Raw genomic sequence first — 23716 nt, 5'->3', positions numbered from 1 at the left:
TCTCAGCAGCGACCGTCACAGTCAAGCCCGCTCTCATTATGATTCAAATTTGAAAGTTGCGCCCTAGAGAAGCGTTAAGACGTGGTTTACGGCACTGATATCGAACGTTCATTGGTTATCACCTGCTTCGTCACAGATTGCAACATGCCTTGTTTCAGTGGATTGACATTTTAAATGAGTGCGCGTCTTCACGGACAGAAGCCAGATTCATATTTTCATTGATTAATAAGTTAAATTCTGCTCTGCATCCCATAAACTATTACCGCCAGAGAGTACTGCAACTCATCATTATTTGAACTACTTTTAGTACCACTTTTGACATTTTTGCAATAAATAATTGATTGCGATTACACTTGTTTGTCTCTTATTCTTTTAACAGTACGTTTTTTGAAGAAATGGTTTGTAGGTTTAGGGGTAGGTGTAGGATTAGCGGCTCAAAATATAATTTTAATGCTATATTGTTACTAAAACACATTTTATATACACATTTTATTTTATTCTTTTAATATTCTGTATAAATTGGGTATGTTTAGGTTCAGGGTTGGGTTTTGGGATCTTACATTTATCTATGAAATGATAAATTATACATACTGTATATCTTTATGACATGAAAGATTCCTAAATATTTTACATTTTTTCGCTGTAAAAACATAATAATGCTACGTTTAAATGCTGCTAATACGTCCATATTGTACGTTTCAGCACCTATCCAAACGTACAAAAATGTATGTTTTGTGTCTTTGAAAGTTGCATATTCATACCTACGTATTAACAATGAAACCAGGCTGTAAGACCATATTCTATTACGAACTTGATAAAAACAAGTTTTGTTAGTCACTTAAATTGGGGCAGTTAGTTTCCTCAAATAATTTGAGTAGACTCAACTTATTAAGAATCACAGTGATGTGATGTGAGTATAATATTTGGTTCTAAGTATAGATTATCTGATAATCCTAAAATTAATTTACAAGTAAATAGTCAAAATGTAAAGCAAGTAAAAAAGGTGAAGCTTCTTGGTCTTTGGCTTGATTCTACATTATCATGGTCTGATCACATTAATAAAGTTGTGGCTAAAATGGGTAGAGCTGTGGCAGTAACGCGTAAATGTGCACATTTTTTAAATTCACAGTTGTTTAGTAGGGTTGTTTGTACATTGGTTTTGTGTCATTTGGATTATTGTTCTGTTGTATGGTCTGCTGCATCTAGTAGTCATTTAAAAAAATTACAAGTGGCTCAAAACAAGGCTGCAAGGCTTGTTCTAAGGTGTTCTTTGAGAACTAGTGTAGTAGAGATGCATGAACGTCTTGCTTGGCTGATGATTAAACAGAGACTATCTGTCAATATGTTAGTATACTTTCATAGAATCATTAACACTCGGACTCCTAAATTTCTTTATGACAAAATAATATATTATTCTGATATGCATTTACATTATACAAGAGGGGCGAATAGTGGACAGATTTTTTTACCCCTACCTAAATCTGACCCTATGAAGAGAACTGTGATGTACAGGTCAATTGTGTTATGGAATAATCTTCCAGTTGAGGTTCGTGAAATCAAGGGAAAAACTGGTTTTAAAAAAAGACTAAGATTGTATTTGTTTTCAACATCATAATATTGTTTGGATTGGTTGAGTAAGGTTGGATTGTGTGCCATGTTGTTTGTGTATTTTTTTGTAGTACTTTTTGTAGTAATTGTGATTGTAATTATTGGATGTTGTATGTATTGTTTGGACCCCAGGAAGACTAGCTGTTGTTTCGGCATCAGCTAATGGGGATCCTTTTCAAATAAACAAATAAACAGTGTAGTTTAGTAATAGTATATGCTAGTAAGATGCAGCTTATGTGCTGCCTTTGCTTCGCTGAAACATATTTTGATTGAAAATCTAACCGGAATATTATTGGCTCCTACTGTATATCGTGAAGGGTCCCTGCATAAGGCTGCGGGGTGTCCCATACGGCAGTCCTGCAAACAGTAGTACTGGAAAACCTCACTGTCACTCAAAATTCAAGGATGAGTTGTTCGGACCTCCTCTCTGGTGTACCCCCATCTGTGAGCTCACACTGTCAGTCATCATGTTTGGTACTATTGCTGTCATCTCATCTCATCTGCACACTAGAGACCAGATGTTATTCTGCTGTCATAATGACCAGAGCTGTCAAAGATGAACTGAAATCTATTAGGGACACAGTAACTTATACACATAATTTCTATTTAAACCCTATATTCATAGTTAGTTACTGTAGCTCAATAGCTGTGGTCATTATGAACTTTTTAATTAAAAAAACATATATTTTTTTTGTTCAAAAAGTTAAATGAGTTTGGTACAACAAGAGGGTGAGTAAATAATGACAGAATCACAATTCTGGAGTGAACTTTTGGGTTCTGCAAAGAGAGCAGTAGAAGAGCATGACCACTGAAAATGGCTTCTCTGCAAAACACTTCCCCATCATGTGGCAGCCATAAAATAACCGGTGCAGAAATGAGAAAAAAGACAAGGTGCAGCATCCGAGGTGCAGAAATTTCTGCTGAGTCCCTCAGAGCATGAAAGATTTAGAGGCACGCAATGGTGGAGGACTGACAGTCTGTTATTTATAGAGCTGTGCACTGATTCAACACGGTCAGCCCGGCACCCTCATATCACTCCCAGCACTGCCATCAAGAGTTAACACTGCTAACACAGCTGCTTCACCAGCTCAACAGATTCAGTGCGGAGGTAAAGAAACCCAGTGCTGGGTCTAAGAGCACGACATAATCCTACAACATTTCAAACCAGGAAAGGAGGAATTGAGGCAGTTTCCCAAGCAGCCCAGACTCTGCATATGACTTCAGATCTCTATGTTGTTTATTATTTGCACGTGTTAGAATAGCTAAATCCACACATTTAAAAAACTGATGTAACAGCTTTGTCCTTGCATTCGTTCCTACTAGTATTAATCAACTAAAAATGTGAAATGAGAACAATCACAAACAACTCCTTCACTCTTACGAATAGGGTAATGGGCGATCTTAGCCAATACACAAATGAATGTCAAAAATCCAGAGGAAAATAGTCTGCCATCTGGCCACCTTTCACAGACTATTTTCAAAGTACTATGATTTGGGATGGGCCAGTTCTAATTTTGTGTGCTATTTAGAATGGCTCAATAAAACACTGCCATTATTGAATTTAAAGATTAAATAATCTTTATTTAATCCCCTTTTAAATTATCAGCATCAGATAACTGCTTGATTGGCCATTCTGCGAGCTGAATTTATCAAATATGACAGTAAAGAGATTTATAATGTTACAAGAGAGTTTTATTTCAAATAAAAGTTCTTTTGAACTTTTTATTCATCAAAGTATATAGAAAAAAAATATTAAGCAGCACAACTGTTTTCAACACTGATGGTAATAAGAAAGCAACAAATCAACATATTAGAATGATTTCTGAAGGATCGTGGGACATTGAAGACTGGAGTAATGATGCTGAAGATAATCGCAGGAATTCGCAGGAATAAATTAAATTTTTTCAAATTTATTCAAATAGAAAACCGTTATTTTAAATTGCATTAATAATTCATAGTGTGTGTGTGTGTGTGTGTGTGTGTGTGTGTGTGTGTGTGTGTGTGTGTGTGTGTGTGTGTGCTTTTGTTTATATTACATTGTGGGGACCAAATGTCCCCATGATGTAATATAAACCTGAGTTCACCTACATTGTGGGGACCAGCCAGCGGTCCCCACAATGTAAATGGGTTTATAAATCATATAGAATGAGTTTTTGTGAAAAAGTAAAAGTTTGCACAGTTTCCTGTGAGGGTTAGGTTTAGGGGTAGGGGCAGGGTAGGGGGATAGAATGTACAGTTTGTTCAGTGTAAAATGCATTGAAGTCTATGGAAAGTCCCCACAATTCACAAAAACAAACATGTGTGTGTGTGTGTGTGTGTGTGTGTGTGTGTGTGTGTGTGTGTGTGTGTGTGTGTGTGTGTGCTTTTGTTTATATTACATTGTGGGGACCAAATGTCCCCATGATGTAATATAAACCTGAGTTCACCTACATCGTGGGGACCAGCCAGCGGTCCCCACAATGTAAATGGGTTTATAAATCATATAGAATGAGTTTTTGTGAAAAAGTAAAAGTTTGCACAGTTTCCTGTGAGGGTTAGGTTTAGGGGTAGGGGCAGGGTAGGGGGATAGAATGTACAGTTTGTTCAGTGTAAAATGCATTGAAGTCTATGGAAAGTCCCCACAATTCACAAAAACAAACATGTGTGTGTGTGTGTGTGTGTGTGTGTGTGTGTGTGTGTGTGTGTGTGTGTGTGTGTGTGTGTGTGTGTGTGTGTGTGTGTGTGTGCGCGTGCGTGTGTGTGTGTGTATATATATATATATATATCAGGCGTAACATTATGACCACCTTCTTAATATTGTGTTGGTCCCCCTTTTGCTGCCAAAACAGCCCTGACCCATCAAGGCATGGACTCCACTAGACCCCTGAAGGTGTGTTGTAGTATCTGTCACCAAGATCCTTAGATCCAGCAGATCCTTTAGTCCTGTAAGTTGCGAGGTGGAGCCTCCATGGATCAGACTTGTTTGTTCAGCACATCCCACAAAAATGCTCGATTGGATTGAGATCTGGGGAATTTAGAGACCAAGACAACACCGCAAAATTGTTGTTGTGCTCCTCAAACCATTCCTGAACCATTTTTGCTTTGTGGCAGGGTGCATTATCCTGCTGAAATGCTTAGGTAGGTGGTACATGTCAAAGTAACATCCACATGGATGGCAGGACCCAAGGTTTCCCAGCAGAACAAAGCATCACACTGCCTCCGCCGGCTTGCCTTCTTCCCGTAGAGCATCCTGGTGCCATGTGTTCCCCAGGTAAGCGATGCACACACACCCAGCCATCCATGCGATGTAAAAGAAAACATGATTCATCAGGACACCTTCTTCTATTGCTCGGTGGTCCAGTTCTGATGTTCACGTGTCCACTGTTGGCTCTTTCGGCGGTGAACAGGGGTCAGCATGGGCACCCTGACTGATCTGCAGCTATGCAGCTCCATACACATCAAACTGTGATGCACTGTGTATTCTGACACCTTTCTATCAGAACCAGCATTAACTTCTTGAGCAATTTGAGCTACAGTAGCTCGTCTGTTGGATCGGACCATACGGGCCAGCCTTCACCATGACCCTGTCGCCGGTTCACCACTGTTCCTTCCTTGGAGCACTTTTGATAGATCCTGACCACTGCAGATCGGGAACACCCCACAAGAGCTGCAGTTTTGGAGATGCTCTGATCCAGTCTTCTAGCCATCACAATTTGGCCCGTGTCAAACTCACTCAAATCCTTACGCTTGCCCTTTTTTCCTGCTTCTAAAACATCAACTTTGAGGACAAAATGTTCACTTGCTGCCTAATATATCCCACCAATAACAGGTGCCGTGATGAAGAGATAAGCAAAATGTGGCTATACATAAATCTAATTAGAAGAGCTAAAGTCTGGACGGAGACATCTTCATTACATTTTGGTTTTAGCTAGAGGGTTTATTAACATCATGTTTCTGCTTACAGATGTATTCTGGCCGCAATCAATAGAAACCAAACATCATCACATACAGTTGTGGCCAGAATTATTGGCACCCTTCATAAATATGATCAAAGATGACTCTAAAAATAAATCTGCATTGTTTATCCTTTTGGTCTTTAATTTATACAATTAGCAAAAATCTAACCTTTCATTGAAGGAAAAGAATTGAAAATGGGGGGGGGATAACATTATGAAATAAACCTTTTTCTCCAAAACACGTTGACCACAATTATTAGCACCCTTTTATTCAATTCTTTTTGCAACCTCCTTTTGCCAAGAGAACAGCTCTGAGTCTTCACCTATAATGCCTGATGAGTTTGGAGAACACCTGACAAGAGATCAGAGACCATTCCTTCATGCAGAATCTCTCCAGATCCTTCAGATTCCCAGCTTCATGTTGGTGCTTCTTCTCTTCAGTTTACTCCACTCATTTTCTTTAGGGTTCAGGTCAGAGGACTGAGATGGCCATGGCAGAAGCTTCATTTTGTGCTCAGTGACACATTTTTGTGCTGGTTTTGATGTTTGTTTTGGATCATTGTCCCGACGGATAATCCAACCACAGCCCATTATAAAATTTCTAGCAGAAGATTACTTTAGATTTTTTATCTGTTGGTATTTAATAGAATCCATGATATGATATATCTGAACAAGATGTCCAGGACCTCCAGCACAAAAATAGGCCCACAACATTAAAGATCCAGCAGTAGATTTAACCGTGGACATGGGGTACTTTTTATCCATGTGTGCACCAAACCCATCTGGTGGGTTTGCTGCCAAAAAGCTCTTTTTTTAGTTTCATCTGACCGTAGAGGCCGGTCCAGTTTGAAGTTCCAGTCGTGTCTGACAACTGAATATGCTGGAGATTGTTTCAGGATGAGAGCAGAGGATTTTTCTTGAAACCCTCCAAAAACAACTTGTGGGGATGTAGGTGCTTTTGATAAAAAAAAAAATGTTAGGCTTTCTGAGATTCAAGACTCAACTAATCTCTGCAATTCTCCAGCTGTGATCCTTGGAGGGTCTTTGTCCACTCAAACATTCCTCCTCAGTTCACATTAGAACGATTTAGACACACGTCCTCTTCCAGGCAGATTTGTAACATGTTTAGTTGACTGGAACTTCTTAATTATTGCCCTGATAGTGGAAATGGGGATTTTCAATGTTTTAGGTATTTTCTTACAGCCACTTTCTATTTTGTGAAGCTCAACAATCTTTTGCTGAACATCAGAACTATATTCTTTGTTTTTTTCTCATTGTGATGAATGATTAAGGGAATTTGGCATTTGTGTTTCCTCATGTTTATACTCCTGTGGAACAGGAAGTCATGGCTGGACAATTTCATGTTCATGATCCCCCTGGTGAGCTAAAAAAAATTAAATATGAATGGGAATATACTTCAGAGATATTTTACTTTTAGGGGTGCCAATAATTGTGGCCAACGTGTTTTGGAGAAAAACATTTATTTCTTAATGTTATCTTCCCCCCTACTTTCAATTCTTTTCCTTCAATGAAAGGTTAGATTTTTGCTAATTTTATGAATTAAAGATCAAAAGGATAAACAATGCAGATTTATTTTTTAGAGTCATCTTTGTTCATATTTATGAAGGGTGCCAATAATTCTGGCCACAACTGTACATCAGCAATCCTTTTATCACCTCATTCTCATCCACAAACATGTACACAAACAGAATAAACAACACAGCTTATACACATGTGTCAGCTGTCATTCCTGAAGATGAGTGAGAGGGAACACAGGGCTTTTTGGGACAGGAGAGGAGGACAGATCTCCAACTCAAAGAAGTCATGCATACAAACATAAAACGAACAGAAAGGGATGAAAGGCAGAAGGAGCGAGGGACCAAAATACAGACAACACAAGACAAAAATGACTGATTATTTGAGATGGAGTGAAAATAAAATGTAAGAATAATTCCAGAGAAACAACAAGAAAATGGTGTTGAAAAGATTGTGAAAAAATTATGACTTTAAACAATAAGAAGGAAGTAGAGAGGATTGAAAAGAGAGGCGAGAAGAATTATATTCAGACAGGGTGAAGCAAAGGATAGACAGAAAGAGACAGAGATAGTCTCTAGGCTCCCAGTGCAGTGAGCTCCAGGCACCAGAAGTGAGATGTGACTGAATACATTACAGTCAAACAAGAGGAATGTATATCATAACTCAAGCGGCGCTCTCATCTGCCTCTCAGTCTTTCCCTGCACACATTCGCACAGGCCAATTAGTCATCCATAGTATGAAACATGAGCTAAGCTAGCCAAACAAACAGCCTTAATTCACACACGCTTTAACAACCGCATCACCATAGGAAAGCGTTCGTCGGGTGTGTTTGTGTGTTATGCTGTAGAGTCTGGACTGCTGCATGCATGACGAAATAAACTTGCAACAACCTAAACCGCAAACAAGAAACCAATGACAACCATAACTCAAGACATTCAAAGTGAGAGAGTTGAGATAAGAGAAAAGTGAGAAAGCCAGCTATCACACACAAACACACACTCATTCTCTCTTTCTCCCTCTCAAATACACTTCAGCATGTAGTATGTATGTAGGCCTGTCACAATTATGAGTTTTGTGCTGATGATTAACTGTCATAAAAATATTTGTGATTAACGATTTAATTGGTCACTTACAGTGCCACAAAACGTTGTTTAACTTGGAATCATACATAATATAATAACTATAATAAAATACTTCCATGATTTACTTCAGTGCTGTGAAAATGTATTATTAATCAATCATGTTTATATAAGAAATAATATAATATAATATAATATAATATAATATAATATAATATAATATAATATAATATAATATAATATAATATAATATAATATAATATAATATAATATAATATAATATAATAGCAAAATGTGATTGAAATTTAAATGGCACAGTTATTGCAGTTATCTGAAATAATTTTGATTAGATCAAATAACCATGATCAGATGATTAATCAATAATCTTGACAAGCCTAGTATACTGTGCACAATATGCAAATTTTCCAACCCAGACTCATGAAAACACATGCTGGGGGTGACATTTATGCATAAATGATATTATGTTGCTTTTTATATATTTTTTATTAATCTTGACTCATTAGTTGACTGGAAAGATAGATATTTAAGATATTTTAAACAAAATTAAAAAATTAAAAATAATGCTAAAAGTTTGAGCAATGCCTATTAAACAACAGGCTTTTTTCGACAATAAACTTTTAACATTAGTTTTTTATTTTGATTCCAATTTTGTGTATCTATTTTTTATGCAGTATACTGTGCAGTATTAATTAATATAATGTTTAAATGTATTAATATGCACTATAAGTAATACAACAGAATTCCATTACAAAATTCCATTCCATTCTGATTGTGCTGAGTGATATTTACCAGATTTTTTAAATCTGAATTTTTTCTTTGTTTTTTCATAAAAGTACTTGAAGTTGAAGAAACACCCATTTATGCCACAGCAAGCAAGTTGTGTACTTCCAGAGATTGGGGGTCAAATGCCAACTTGCTATTGAGTTGAATGAGAATGCGAACGGATAGGTCTCTTAAGGTAATATAAGGGGCTTTCGAAACCGGGTAGTTATAGGAACTCAGTTATAGGAACTAGCCACCAGAACAGTGCCCAGAGAACTAAATGTTCCCCTAGGACCATTTTCCTGGTTGCATTTGCACCACCTGTAGGAACTCTGAAGTGACGTAAGCCAGCTGACAGCCTTTTAAGAGTCATTTAAGTGCAGCATTCAACATTGTCAACAAATACAGGATGGGCAACGCTGTGATCGGAGCTGTGTTTTTGTTGTGTCTGGTTTTGGAGATGGAATGTAGTATATGTATAAGTTATGCGACTGAAAAAGCAAAAAGGAGGGCTTAGAAACAAAATCTCCTACAAAAACTTGTCGTGCTACATATCGTTGAGGCTGAGAAAATAACACAATGCCACAAAGTGACTGGTAAATGCTTTTATCATTAGCTTTCTGTATGTTTAAGTCTTATCACTGTTTTCCATGCTTGTGGAGTAAGTACATGTAAACTGTGTGTTTACACTGCTTTTTAAAAATGGTGGATGCCAGCATTTCATATGGCGTGTATTCGGCACTTACATCACTGGTAGTTTCTAATGTGCTGGGTTAGACCCTACTCTGAAGGGGTCCTAAAGGTCTTCCTATAACTAAAATCATTCCCAGTTCCTGCACCTCGAAAAGTGGGTACTTCCTCCAATAGTTATAGGAACTATGAAAACATTCCTCCAGTGTGAAAGCCCCTATTGACCTTGTCACACACATTGGCTGTTTCTCAATTCCTAGAATGCAGAGAAGAGACTTGCTTTCTCTTGAATTGCGGTCTTGCCAGGCAACCTTGAAAGAACTAATTCGGAAGGACACGAGGACAGAGAACGCATTCTTGTGAGAACTGAGATGTGCTGCGATCTTGTTGCTCAAATGGCAAACTGCCCCAGCATCTTATAAGTAGTGGCTAATGCACAATAAATGCAACATAACAACACAAACAAATGTCATAACCTATTAAAATATTTCTTCCATTTTATTATAGACGTTGTTTTCATATAATTGTATATATTTTTATTTTATATCGTGTATCGTGTGTAGCCTTTGTGTTACCATATGCTTTGTCAATGTTAAGATTCTTTTTTTTATATGCCAATAAAAATACTGCAGGCTTTCGTCAGGTTATCACTATATTAAAATTAAGCAACACAAACGGACAAATGTTTACTGTCACAAGCCATCACATATTTGCGAGAAGTGAGAACGAGAACTTTAAATCTTGCAGGCTTTCGTATGTCGACCACCCGCGGCGTCTTCTGGGATTTTTAACGGTTCGATTCTCTCAAGTCTGCATTCGATGCATCCTCGATATCAAGAACACTTCCGGGTACTTTCATGTGTCCTCTGTTCTTGCGTTCTTGACTATTGGAATCAAACGGATGATGATGACGTACAGCGAGAACACAAGGACGCAAAATCGCTGAAGAATGCATATTGAGAAACAGCCATTTTCTCTCTCACGCATACACACTATTATTTTCTCCTCTGTGTGTGAGCTCCACCACCCACAGTGGGAGCAAATTCAATGAATATCTACTCCATCTCATTATGAAAATCCTACGGCCCCCTTTGTCTGAGATATTCAAAGAAGCTCCATCTCCACCAATCAGCCTGACAGCCAAAGTCCTTTAATGTCTTGATTGTGATGTCACCGATGTCTGAATGGATGACACTTACAGTAGGAAGGTTTGATTGATATATACTGGTATTTAACTGCTGTGTTTGTGTGAAAACAACTTCTGTACATAGAATAAGATCAAATCAGTCCTCAAGCACCAACCTCAGTCCAGCAGTGATGTTGATGAGAGTCTGAACTGGTCTGATGTTCATATATCTGTGCGTTTCTGGCCCTGGGGAGATCTGACACAGCGGGCTGCAGTCTCTTCAGCATAACGACAATCCTTTAAGAGTGATGGGGTGGGAGCAGAGGCAGAAAGATCAGTCTCTTTTTTTTTTTTTTTTTTTTTTTCAGAGAGATGAATCAAAAGAGAAAGGCCATCTGAAGTAGGGTAAAAGAGTGGGAAGAGCAGCTCATACAGTGAGAGAGATAACTAATCTCAACTAATAAAGCCATATCACAGCCAACCATCGCTCATAACAGACATGTGCCAGACTGCAAAAAGTGTTTCGCTCATGTTGTCAAAACAGGGTTACAGTTAATGTGCACAGTTATAGCAAAATGGTTTAATCCATTGCGATTTTTTTGGTTATGAATAAAAACAATGCAGCTATGATTTTTAAAAGCAGCGTAAACAACATTCTTCTCATTCATGTTGTGTTCCATGACTTGAGGTGAGTACGTTTTTATTTTTTAGTGAAGTATTTCTTTAAGCTGTGACAGGAAAAGTATTTTAACATTGAAAAAACACATCAGCTTTACTGCAGTTGTCAGCTGTGAAAGAGAGAAAGGATGGAAAGGTTTTCTTTGGTACCACCAGCATCAGATTGTCAGGGCAACCAGCCCAATCTGAAAAGAGATTTTGAACATTTTGCCTGACATCAATGCACTTCCATCTCCTGCTAAATACATCCCAGGGGACTCTACAGATCACAGCGCGCCTGTACACTCAACGGAGAGGATGTAGTATCATAGATACATATCATTTACAGTGCTAAACAACCAGTCCATTAAATGTTTTCCATTTCATTTTTCCGTTGTCTGAGGATATGTCTAGTTAAGATTAATATAAAATTACACTAGCATTTAAAATTTTCATATTATTATTTATAGGGATGCACAATATATCAGATCAGGTAACGATATTGGTCTATATCAGATTATTGTGCTCATTTCTCCAATTTTTCCATTTAGATTGCATGCCATCATGTAACTTTTTTTTTAACTAATAATTGAATAACACTGTTAAATCTTAAGAATATCCCATTAAATATTAAATTTTCAATTTTAGGGGCTGATTTAGTAACAGCTTGTGCCAGTGCAAACCCTCTTTTGGCGTTAAAAAACTACTCTCAGGATTTACTAAAAACACGCAGTGAAAAATTAGTGCTGAAAAGGCATGGAAACCGTTATCTTTGTAGCTGAACTTATTGCATAGGCATTTGTAGGGGTTTCCCTTTCAGATGCAAAATTTACGGGAAGAGAGTATTTAAATTAATTTAAATAAATTGAAAGGTGATTTACTAAGGTTTGCGCTAGTCAATTTACTGGTATTTGCGCCATTATTTACTGCCCAAAAAAAGCATGTCTTAAACCAGATGCTAATTTGCTCTGCTCTTGGTCGATTGCGTTGGTCATTATGCATCTGTGTTCTTCAATTTACACATTGTCAGTAGATCATGCGCAGAACTTTCCACTACCATTGGTGCTTTCATTGGATTGCTCTCACGCTAATGTGCCCTGTTTAGTAAATCTATAGTGTTGTGATGCTTAAATTCACTGGTAACATGTGAAAATAATATATTTTATGTTTGTTTGGGGTTTTTTTTAGACAAAATGTAGTATACATTTTAATATCAAATATTTATCAGTTATTGACCATAACATGAAAATGATTATTAGCTTAATCTGCTAATTATCATTGATAGCCAACCTTGTAATATTAGTGCATGCCTACTTTTTTTTTTACACAATTTTGAATAACAGTTATAAAATAATGCAAAATACTGTATACAAATAATGTAGTGACCAAAAAAATGACTTAGCTTGGATTAGGCTAAGTGTCTATGTTCACGTGTTAATGATTCTTGAGATGATGGTAGAAATATTGCTATCCATGACTGAGTGCTTGAGCACAAGACTCAATTGGAACTATAGTCCAGCAAAGAAACAAAAAAACAAAACTGTAAAATGAACCAGGGAGCGAGACTGACATACTTTTCCATTACAATGAATCTTTCAAAGTGAGCTGGAAGGACTCATAATTTATTAGCATGCAAATGTAATCTATCTCACTCACTTTATCCATCAATCTCTATATCTTTGGAGAAGCTGCAAATGGGTTTAAGCTGTAGTGTGTCCGGTTCACACACCCTCACCCAGAAGAGAACACACACAAACACACACACACACACACACACACACACACACTGGTTTCCATGTTTTATGGGGACTTCCCATAGACATAATGATTTTTATACTGTACAAACTGTATATTCTATCCCCCTACACTAACTCTACCCCTAAATCTACCACCACAGAAAACTTTCTGCATTTTTACATTTTCAAAGCACTTTATATAGTATGATTTATAAGCAGTTTCCTCATGGAGACCAAAAAATGTCCTTGTTGGGACAATTGGTCCCCATAACATAGGAAATACCAGGTACATACACACACACACACAAACACAATGGGTATAAACACTATAACCTAACCCATTTTAACATTTTGTCAGGTTTAGCACACTTTTGGGTATAAATTTGTCCCCAAAATTTGGTTACACACACACACACACACACAGACTGTCCTGCACTGGTTCACACTCACTGGACGCTGTTCTGTGACCGTCTGTTTCATTTCACACAGGAGGGCAGACAGACATCCAGAAGACGGCTCAACCATAAATAACATCCTGAGGAAAGCAGATCACGCAACTCAATATTTCCATCAAGACATTCCTGTAAACATCTTACATCATTTATCATTTTTCTCTTAGTTTCTTTTTTCCCTTTCAGTTTTCAGTCAAGACGAATTCTCTCAGATGTCTTACATCTTGCATTGAAGAAGGGCATAAATTTATCAGGGACTCACCGAAAGAGTGTAAGACAGAAAGGTCACTGACTGATTCAGTGTTCTCTCCACTCACTTTTACATTGTTTACACCAGTTTGTTTCAAAGCAAATTACCTCTGCAAACTCCATGTGCAGCATGTATATATCATCATGCTAACAATCACACACACACACACACACACACACACAGATGGATCATCGAGTGCCATAAGAGGCTCTTGTTTGTTGTGAATAACTGTGAAGTTGCCATCATCACATTAAATGCAGCTCTGCCATCATTTCCTCTGCATAATACCTTCATTGTTCTCGCAGGGCCATTATGCTTCAGTTCCCTCATTTCACATCAGCAAACAAACACTCTCTCCTGTGATCTTCGCATCCATATTTTAGCTATAAAATAACCCGTTTATAAAGATACACAGAAAAAAGTGAACACACCAGAGTGTAAAATTTCTTATTATGTGCGCTGCTCTAATATTACATTGAGTTTGCAAACCAGACTGAGTTGTTTTCCTTACCCTTGTGTGGGACATAATGTAGACAAAGCGACAGACTCTCCAATGTTTATGAGATGGCTTATATTGCATCAGTGCAAGAAGGGTTTCATATGAGGCAGGTGTAGTGTGATTTACAATAATTAATCTGGATATAGGAAACACAGGCACAGAGGAAAGAAAATCTGATACATCAGTAGCTAACCAAGAATTCATCTTGATCAACAGAGAAGACATGTTTAGAAGGTTTTTATAAGGAGTCCAAGATCATTTTCAAGTCTATCAAGGCAGAGTCATGTCTGAAGTCAAAAAATCATCTATCTCTAAAAATGTTTTTGATGTTCATGATGTTCATTAAGTAAAGCTAACCTAAATTTGAAAGTTGAGGTTTAACTTGAAAGAGCCTCAAAAAAGCCTCAAAATCATTCAGAATCAAATGTAAACATCCAAATAAATACAATACTCACATAATCCGATGTATGCATGCAGCATGAATGACGAACACTTTGTAAAGATCCATTTTGAGGGTTATATTAGCTGTGTGAACTTGTTTATGCTGTTAAAGGCAAGCGCGAGCTCCGTAGGCGGGGAGCGTGAGCATTTAAAGGGGCCGCAGCCTAAATCGGTTCATATTTAATGATGCCCAAAAATAGGCAGTTTAAAAAACTAATAAAAAAATATATATAGTGTATTTTGAGCTGAAACTTCACAGACACATTCAGGGGACACCTTAGACTTATATTACATCTTTTAAAAAGACATTCTAAGGCACCTTTAAGTTTTTTTTTTCTCAGTAGATGCCGTTTTATTGCACATATCCACATGGATAGGTTATAAAACAGGTACAGAAAAAGATACCATATTTCCAAATGAGAGAATTTGAGCTGCAGCACAGCTTTTGTCTTTAAAGTATTTACCCACTTTTTGTAGGGATGTACTGATATAATGCCTGACAACTGATATATGGCCAACTTATAAATCTATACTATTTTGTAAAAAATAGTAAAAAAAAAAAAAAAAAAAATTAAATCTCTTTAAACCCCTCCTTTCCGACAGCTTACTCTGCTCTGATTGGTCAGATGGCCCAGTCTATTGTGATTGGTCTACCACTTACAGTGTGTGTCAGAAATGAAACACCCATTACCATATCTGAATTTCAGCACTTGTAAACGTTGGCTGCGTCCGAAATCGCATACTACATGAGTAGGTACTACATTTGAATTTGAACGTACTTCCCGACCGTTAAAACAGTACGTTCTATATAGTATGAATATGGGTAGTATGAATGGAATTCGGACGTACTACATCCGCCATGTTAATGTTGTCATTTGTCATGCGTCGTCACAACAGCGCGCAAATTTAAATATGTCAAAGTATAATCACCTATTTAGCTAGGAAATTTTACCTCAGAATAAAAATACATCTGTGAATATCACGACAGAGGCTGATTTGAAGCAACGAAATTAAGCAATTTATTGTTAAAACGAATGCATATAAAAATACACGAGAAACAAAAGACATGAATCAAGAAACAAACTTGAATACATTATATATAAATAGTGTGTAGATAGACAGAGAGGGCGAGAGAAATGCACAACATGGCCTAAATATTATATACAATATATACAAATAAATAAAATGATAATAATATACATATTCTAAAAAAAAAAAACTACAAACTGTGAGCCCTATAAACTACTGCTGCCTGAATGTTGCTGTCCGTTAAGTTTTCTAATCTCATTAAACTGCTTAACAACGAACGTCTCCGTTAAATAAAACGTTAAAAAAGTGTTAACAAGCGGATGTAACGTTATCTCGACCTGTTGGTTAGCTAGCTTGATGTGCTGTCAGTAATAATGATTAAACATCTTTTTACAACCGACTCTTAATCTTCTCATTACATTGTTTAAACTTTCAATAAGTCAGCCGTTTACTTACATTATGTTAAACAAGTGCAATTTAACCACAATAAACAGTTTTTCCCTGAGGTACTGAAGGACTTGAATGAGCTGCATATCGCCGCTTTCCGCCATTTTTGAATTATGAAGAATCCTCTCTCCTGTGGCATCACGGGATAGCGCAGCGTCCATCGAATGCCTACTACAGAATTCGGGCGGAAGCAGTAGGTCATCCGGGTACTTCTCGCCTACTGTTTTTCGAATACTATGAATTCGGACATACTACTCGCCTCGCATACTGTTTTTCGCATACTATATAGTAGGGAAGTATGCGATTTCGGACGCAGCAACAGTGATCCGAACAGTAATGATGGTATCAATTTTACCATATCAATTCAAGCCCATGTCCTCATCCTTTGAAAGTGCATGCAAAATACCATAGATTTGCTTTCGCAGCACAGAAAACAGCGACTTCTCGACATCTTTTGATCTTTGAAACTTTGCAGAACTTTTACATTCACAAACACTATATGAAAGGTAATATCTGAAAAAGCATAATAGGGGCACTTTAAAAAAAGACAGAAACAATTCAATATACAATATCTGCCAATAAATATTCAGCATTGGTCAATAACGGTAAAACATGCAGATCTAATACTGAATGTTGCATTATCTTCCATTTTATTACAGTGCTCATTATTGTAATGACTCACACAAAACAACCGATACTGTCCGTAAAAAAAAGCCTCATGAAGTAGTTCCCTATAATAAGATGGCTAAGCTTGTTTGTCTTTCATAAGTTTTAACAGTTAAAAGGGCAATTGTAGAGAAAAGTTCCCTGAAATAGACCTACGAGCGAATTCAAAACCACTCCTGAGGAACACAAACCCCTGGATGGGAATTACTGAGCTACAGCGTTATAGTCTAATTATATCTGTTTTGTAGTTTATTTCAGTTTTGACAGTCCGACTGACGGAAAATAACAACTGTTCCTACTTTAAAAGCAATGATGAGAAAACGCTTTTCAGTGAGCAAAACAGCACATGAAATATTAAAATTCATCAACTATATGTCTTCCGACTTCAAGCAAACATGCAGAAACTTTAGAGGCTTCTTCATTTCCAAACGTTCTCCTACTACAGCAAGAAAACTTTCTTCAAAAGGGTTATTTGGCAAACATTTAAGAACGAAAACTTACTGAAATCCTTGTTTTTGAGAACACAGCATGTTTGTTTGGAAGAAGGCATCTATCTGAGCTGAGGTTGATTACTAGTGTATTACCCTTGAAAAGATGCTTCAGTCAATGCTTAGAGAATACCAATGCAGTCCATTATAGCCTGTGCCCTTTTACATTCTTCACTATTACAGTAGTTTTATGGAAATATCATTACATTCTAATTAGAACAGGGAAATAAATCAGCGTGAGGCACTTATTTTTTGGCTGTTAAAATTATTTAAGGTTTCTCTGTAATGATCAATGTAGAGCCCAAAGGCTCAATTAAAACAAGCATTTAAATGTACAGTATTCCCACATCCAATAAAACCTTCCAAAGCCTCAAAAATATCAAGGACAAATTAGAAATCAGTGCTCCCAATATACATGCATCTAGCATATAAACATACTTATTTAGCATGAGTGCTTGTCATTGCTTTTGTGCAAGTAGTGTTTGGTGTTGTTTACAGAAGTATTGGCCTGTTGAATGAAGGCCAGTGCTACACGACGCATGTGGTCACCCCTGAACCGCTGACCTGTGTTAAAGGGCTGTAATTGTCTTTTTACTGCGGTCAGTAAATCTCTGAGTGCCCTCACCATGCCATCACAACATTCTAGCAATGTTCGTTGCCTAGCAACCAGCGTTGAGAGAAAACACTTCTTTCTTTATTTATTAATTTAGCTTTTGTTACTGATGCGTACTGCAACAAAGTGAGTTCAGATGGATGGGCTATTTAGTCTGAAAATTCTGCCTGTTCGGAAAATATCTGCATAATCATGTTGGAGGCTGTGCGTTTAAATGAAATGTCTGGGAAATAGCAACCAAAATCATCAATTCCTGTGGAATAACATTTTTGCAATCCAACCCTGCAAAATCTTGACTGGCTGGACTACCAGCTGGTAGAGTAAAAGTCAACCAGCCCATGAGACACCAAACTCACATCAAAGAACTAGCGGAGACAAAAGCTGACTTTGTTGTCGCCTCACGTCACCTGCGTTTGAGGCCAAAAAGTTGAACACACTGAAAAGACTACAGCCAGTGGACAACTAGCATGTACCATCCAGTGCCTGCATGAGAGGAACTAACTGTCTACATCAGCAGGTGGCAGTAGTCTGTATTAGACATTCAAGGAAACCGAAACTAGGGCACAGTTTACACCTGGTATTAGATTTTGTGTTTGGTCGATCGAATCACAAGTAGACGAGGGAGACACATACCGTTGGTGTTTTAATCTGTCTCTTTTGTCCACTTTTAATCACTTCTGTCATAAATTCTTTGAGGGGAGGGTCTATGGATGGGTAAATGTATGTTTTTTTTTTCAGATCTTTCAATCTAATGGACAAAATAAGCTCGTACAATTTACATTTGAAAACGCCTGCAGACAAAGACTATAGCTATAGAAAGACAGTTCACTCCTATTACTTGTGAATGGGACAAACTGCAATGCGCAATATGGCGGAATACGTCCCGCCTTCTAAGTAAAAGAGCCAATCACTGATTGGTTAAAGTCATTGCATCACTGCAGCTGCCATTAGAAGCTACGGTTCCCACAGAGACCTGAGACTCACACTTAGGACTGCACATGCGCATTGGTTGGTCTAGCCTGAAAAATAAGCTTTTTTAATGCTATTTGAGCATAAGAAACTACATTTATAGGACAGTTCAAGTCAGATTTTGTTGCTGATTTGAAATGTTATTTGTGAGCTCGCCAAGCAGTTTTTGAGATTTCAAGATTCCCCCATTCAAATAGATAGGACTTGGTCTTGGACGCCCGAAACAGCTGCCCGGAGGCGTTGCAAACGTAGCGGCTGAGTGAATAGACTTTCCTTGAAAGGGACTTTGCCGGAGATGATGGTAAAACATACAGAGAGCATCAGCTTTCGTTTCTGCTCTGATAGCAGCAAGACCACACTGAACGCTTTTACTGTTTTTTAGAAGTCAGGAATGGTGAGAGAACATTGTGCTTGGTACATTTTTCATCTTCAAGGCAAACTTGGGTCTTCAGCCGACAAAGTCTGACTGGCGCGCTTCCCATAATGTTTATGTAGGCGGTCTTTGGTGGCTGTTCGAACTCATTCGACCCCATGAGCATATACACCACAAAAGCAATCCGGTCTAATGCGTTTTTGAATATCTAATGCATTTTGAATATCAATCATGTTGTTCAGTTGCTTTTTACATTCTTCACTTCAGACGGCCATGTTGTTATGAAAATATTTGCATATTGTAATGCTCAGGTAAGAGCCATTTGTGTGCAATCATGACTTTGCTTGCTCTCATCGTGATCTTTTTTCTTCTCATACACTGATTCACAAATCAAAAAGATTTCTCTCATTGATTGCCCATACCGATTCAACATGCTCATCTGGACAAAAAGCCGCCAATATGGGACCTATTGTGCCAGCAGAGTATAACACACAGTAAAAACTGAGCTGAAAGATGTTTAACGATGGCCCAACTTTGGCTTAATGTGCCTTGCGATTGGTTGGTTAGAAATGCCAGACCACCATGGACCAGCAACCATTTTGCAGAATCCAGCTTAACCTGTTATTTCCCCCAGAAGGGATCTGCTCTCAAACATATTGTGCCTGAATTGCAAACAGTGTTTGAATAAACTCTTTCATGCAATTTAATGAAGGTGTAACATGAATCTTTGCATTTCTAATATGAAAAAGCACCTAAATTCAGCTTCAAGTGCTTCAGATCACGTCATATCAAACTGTATCATTCCTCCCCTGCTCTGCCAAAAAATGAACAATACACTTAAAACGTGAACACAACAGAATTCAGATATTACGCCCAAAGCGGTTAGCAGAGCTCCAGCGTGTATCACATCATATTAGAGCAGGAGGTGAGAGAAGGAAGACTCTTTTCTGAAGATCCCTGCTGTTGCATGCACTCAAAATCACACAGAGTAGAAGATCCAAGGGAAAAGTCAATCCATTCTTCAAACTGAAGTGTGGGAAAGAGATATGTTGGGGTTTTACTAATCTTGCATAGATTTTGAGAAGCTCTCATCATTTCTGTGTGCAGTATGCCTCAGATGGTCTATGGGGGTCCTGTCTAAAGCTCAGATTAGGGTTTTACTGACTATGATCAGTCATGTAATGCTACTCAGCATGGTTCCTCTAAGGGTTGGTGTTTAAGAGCTGATCAGAGGTCAAGATAGTAAGCTGGACACTAACCTGCAGCCATCTGCATGTATCCTGCCAATGTGCAGATCCTCCTCTCACAGGCTCCACTGGGCAGGAAGATGGTGATGATGGCCAGCAGGGAGCTGACTGCCAGCAGAGCACATCCACCTGAACACAGGACCGCACTCGTCTGGAACACACATAATGCACAACACTTACAGATACTAGAGATTTATAAGAGTTCAGACTGTTTCTGGGGCTTGATTGATTTTTTTTTAAACTCAGGCAATCCAAATTTGATTCTGTTCCCAATAAATGAATTAGTCTAGCTAAGAATGCACTCTAAAAACTAATTAAGGGGACCTTTAGTCATTACTTATATATATTGTTGTGAAATAAAAAATCAAGTTCTGAAATGCTGTTAGACTTTTTACTTGTAATTGTTATTTTATTGAGCTTGGATGACACACAAATTATGCCTATTGATTCGATATACTATCATGACTTGTCATAGTTTAACATTTTCAGTTAATCAAAAATGTATTTAATTTTAAGTTCTGTTAATGTAAATACAATCTGATGACGTGTAATTGTGTTTCATTGCTTGTTCTATCCAGACTGGACTACTGTAATGCTCTCTTGGCTGGCCTTCCAGCATGCACTATCAAGCCTCTACAACTGATCCAAAATGCTGCAGCAAGACTGGTCTTCAACGAACCGAAGAGAGCGCACGTCACTCCTCTCTTCATCAGTCTGCACTGGCTGCCAGTAGCTGCTCGCATCCAATTCAAGGCTCTGATGTTTGCTTACAGAACGACAGCTGGCTCTGCACCGCTATACCTTAACTCACTACTTCAGACTTACGCGCCCTCCAGAAACCTGCGTTCTGCAAGTGAACGGCGCCTTGTGGTGCCATCACATAGGGGCACAAAATCACTCTCACGGACCTTCTCCGGGACTGTTCCTGGCTGGTGGAATGACCTACCACGCTCTATCCGAGCAGCCGAGTCTCTAGCCATTTTCAAAAAAATGCTAAAGACGTATCTTTTTCGTCAGCACTTGACCCAGTAGTAGTAGCACTTACCTTGACTAATATTCTTCTCCTATCTGTGTATTTATTTATTTAAAAAAAAAAAAAAAAAAAAAAAAAAAATTCGCTATGAGCACTTTACTGACATAACTGTGACTTCACTCAGCACTTACACACTGTTGTTCTCATGTTGATTTAATTGATTCTACTACTCTCATTTGTAAGTCGCTTTGGATAAAAGCGTCTGCTAAATGACTAAATGTAAATGTGTAAATGTCATTGTTTTGAGTTGTTTGAACACTACTTTTAATTTAGACGAACTTAAGTTAAGTGAAACTGGGCTGGGATTTATATTTCCCATCATGCTTTGCCCATGGCACTTGAAAGGGAGAGTAAATGCTAAAATTAAGTGTTATATAATGTTTTTTGCACAAGATTAATGGTAAGAGACATTTAGCAGTAATTAGTGTTTTTTTATGCTAATTTAGAAGAGTTTCTGTTAATGTGGGGTTTTGGAGAGTTACCATCATGGTGACAAGCGGTGATTGGTAAGTGTTACCAAGCATGTTACTTGTTACTTAGAAATGTGTTTTATTGTGTCCAAAAAGCGTCTTCACCTTACTTGAAACATTATGTTGGATCAACTTAAATAGTTACATTCATGTTGACAATTTTTAAATTCATGTTACATAGAAATGTGTTTTTATTGTGGCAAAAAAACGTCTTCACCTTACTTAAAACATTATGTTGGATCAACTCAAAATATTGCTTTGAATTAATGTAATTCTCCCAATTGGCTTAAGTTAAAAATTCTAGTGGAAAACGTTAACATATTTTTTTTTTTGAACCAATGTTTTATTTTTTAGTGTGGTTTTAAAGGGATAGTTCACCCTAAAATGAAACCCTGGTGTTGATCTAAATGCAGTATGCCCTTCTTTCTTTTGTGGACCACAAAAGGAGAATTTTTAGAAAATCTCCCACTCGTGCTCACTCAAAAGTATTACAGAATGATCCCATGCAACACATGCCATATATTCCAAGTGTTCTGGAGGTATATGATAGGTATAATGACATAATTTTCATTTTTGGGTGAACTAACCCTTTAACGTTATGTAGTATGAGTGCTATTGGCCGTGTGCTGTTACTCTATGCTTTCGCTGAGCGGCTGCTATGAGACACTTGTTGCACACTGCAGTAATCTAGATCGATATTAGTCATGGTAAAACATGGTACCCGCGGTAAATGAAAGAAAATGAGATTCAAAAAGAAAACGAGATTCAAACACTAAACATGTTGAGCTATATAACATTGATTAGTTTTCTGTCTATAAATGTAAACAAACAGCTGTTCCCTTGTCTAATAAAACATGTAATATATTAAAGTGTCTCTGGTGTTTCCATGGTTTCTAGTGAAACCAAGGGTAACGCAGATATGACGCCATTGATAGGCGACACATAGAGATGGAACATTGTCCTGGTTAAAATTGCTTATTTCTCTGGATTTAAACGTTCTTGGAAACATCTGGGATAATGTAAGTACACAAGTCAACAAAATATATAACACTGTTCTAGTGGTTTTTGGATATTTTAATCCAAAAACCTTACATATTGTGCCTTTAAGTCGGCATGAGAAAGAAGTTGCCATAGTCCTTTCCTTCATATTATAAGATATATACAATGTAAAGCCGTGTAAAGTGACTTCTTGTACAAGAAAAATGTTGATTTTGTCCATTTGGAATTGATTGGATGGTTGTGGTTTGCTATTGGTCAATCTCATGTCAGAGACAGGTTGTCCCGCCCTCACACTAGTAAACATGTCATGTCAGAGAAGAGAAGAGATGTCGCTGCTAGAGGGATGGGAAGTTATTTTGATTAAAGATCAAGGGGGCACATGAATTTTAAAATGTGCATGGCTAAATTATTTATAATAAATACTGCAATATTCCATTAAAAAAAATAATTTCATGGTGACTTTAAAGGAATGACCATGATGGTCTCTTGCAGAAAAGAGAAGCAGTCTTTCTGTAAAGTTGAGTCACAGGTGGATGCTTTTCAGTGAGAAGCATTCAGAGATTTCAAACTGAGGTTTTCATTCTGACAGT

At 37.6% G+C, this 23716-nt stretch overlaps 1 protein-coding gene across 1 annotated transcript in view; it reads right to left on the bottom strand.

Annotated features, from left to right (window-relative positions):
• Positions 1-23716, bottom strand: part of LOC137035078 (LHFPL tetraspan subfamily member 7 protein) — a 203127-nt gene that overhangs the window by 124120 nt on the left and 55291 nt on the right. The window contains exon 2 of the mRNA XM_067408340.1: positions 20637-20775. Coding sequence (XP_067264441.1) covers positions 20637-20775 — 139 coding nt within the window. The remainder of the gene's footprint in view (positions 1-20636; positions 20776-23716) is intronic.

This window comes from Chanodichthys erythropterus, chromosome 13 (assembly GCF_024489055.1).
Source record: "Chanodichthys erythropterus isolate Z2021 chromosome 13, ASM2448905v1, whole genome shotgun sequence".
Classification (NCBI taxonomy): Eukaryota; Metazoa; Chordata; class Actinopteri; order Cypriniformes; family Xenocyprididae; genus Chanodichthys; species Chanodichthys erythropterus.
This window is presented reverse-complemented; position numbering and strand designations above follow the sequence as displayed.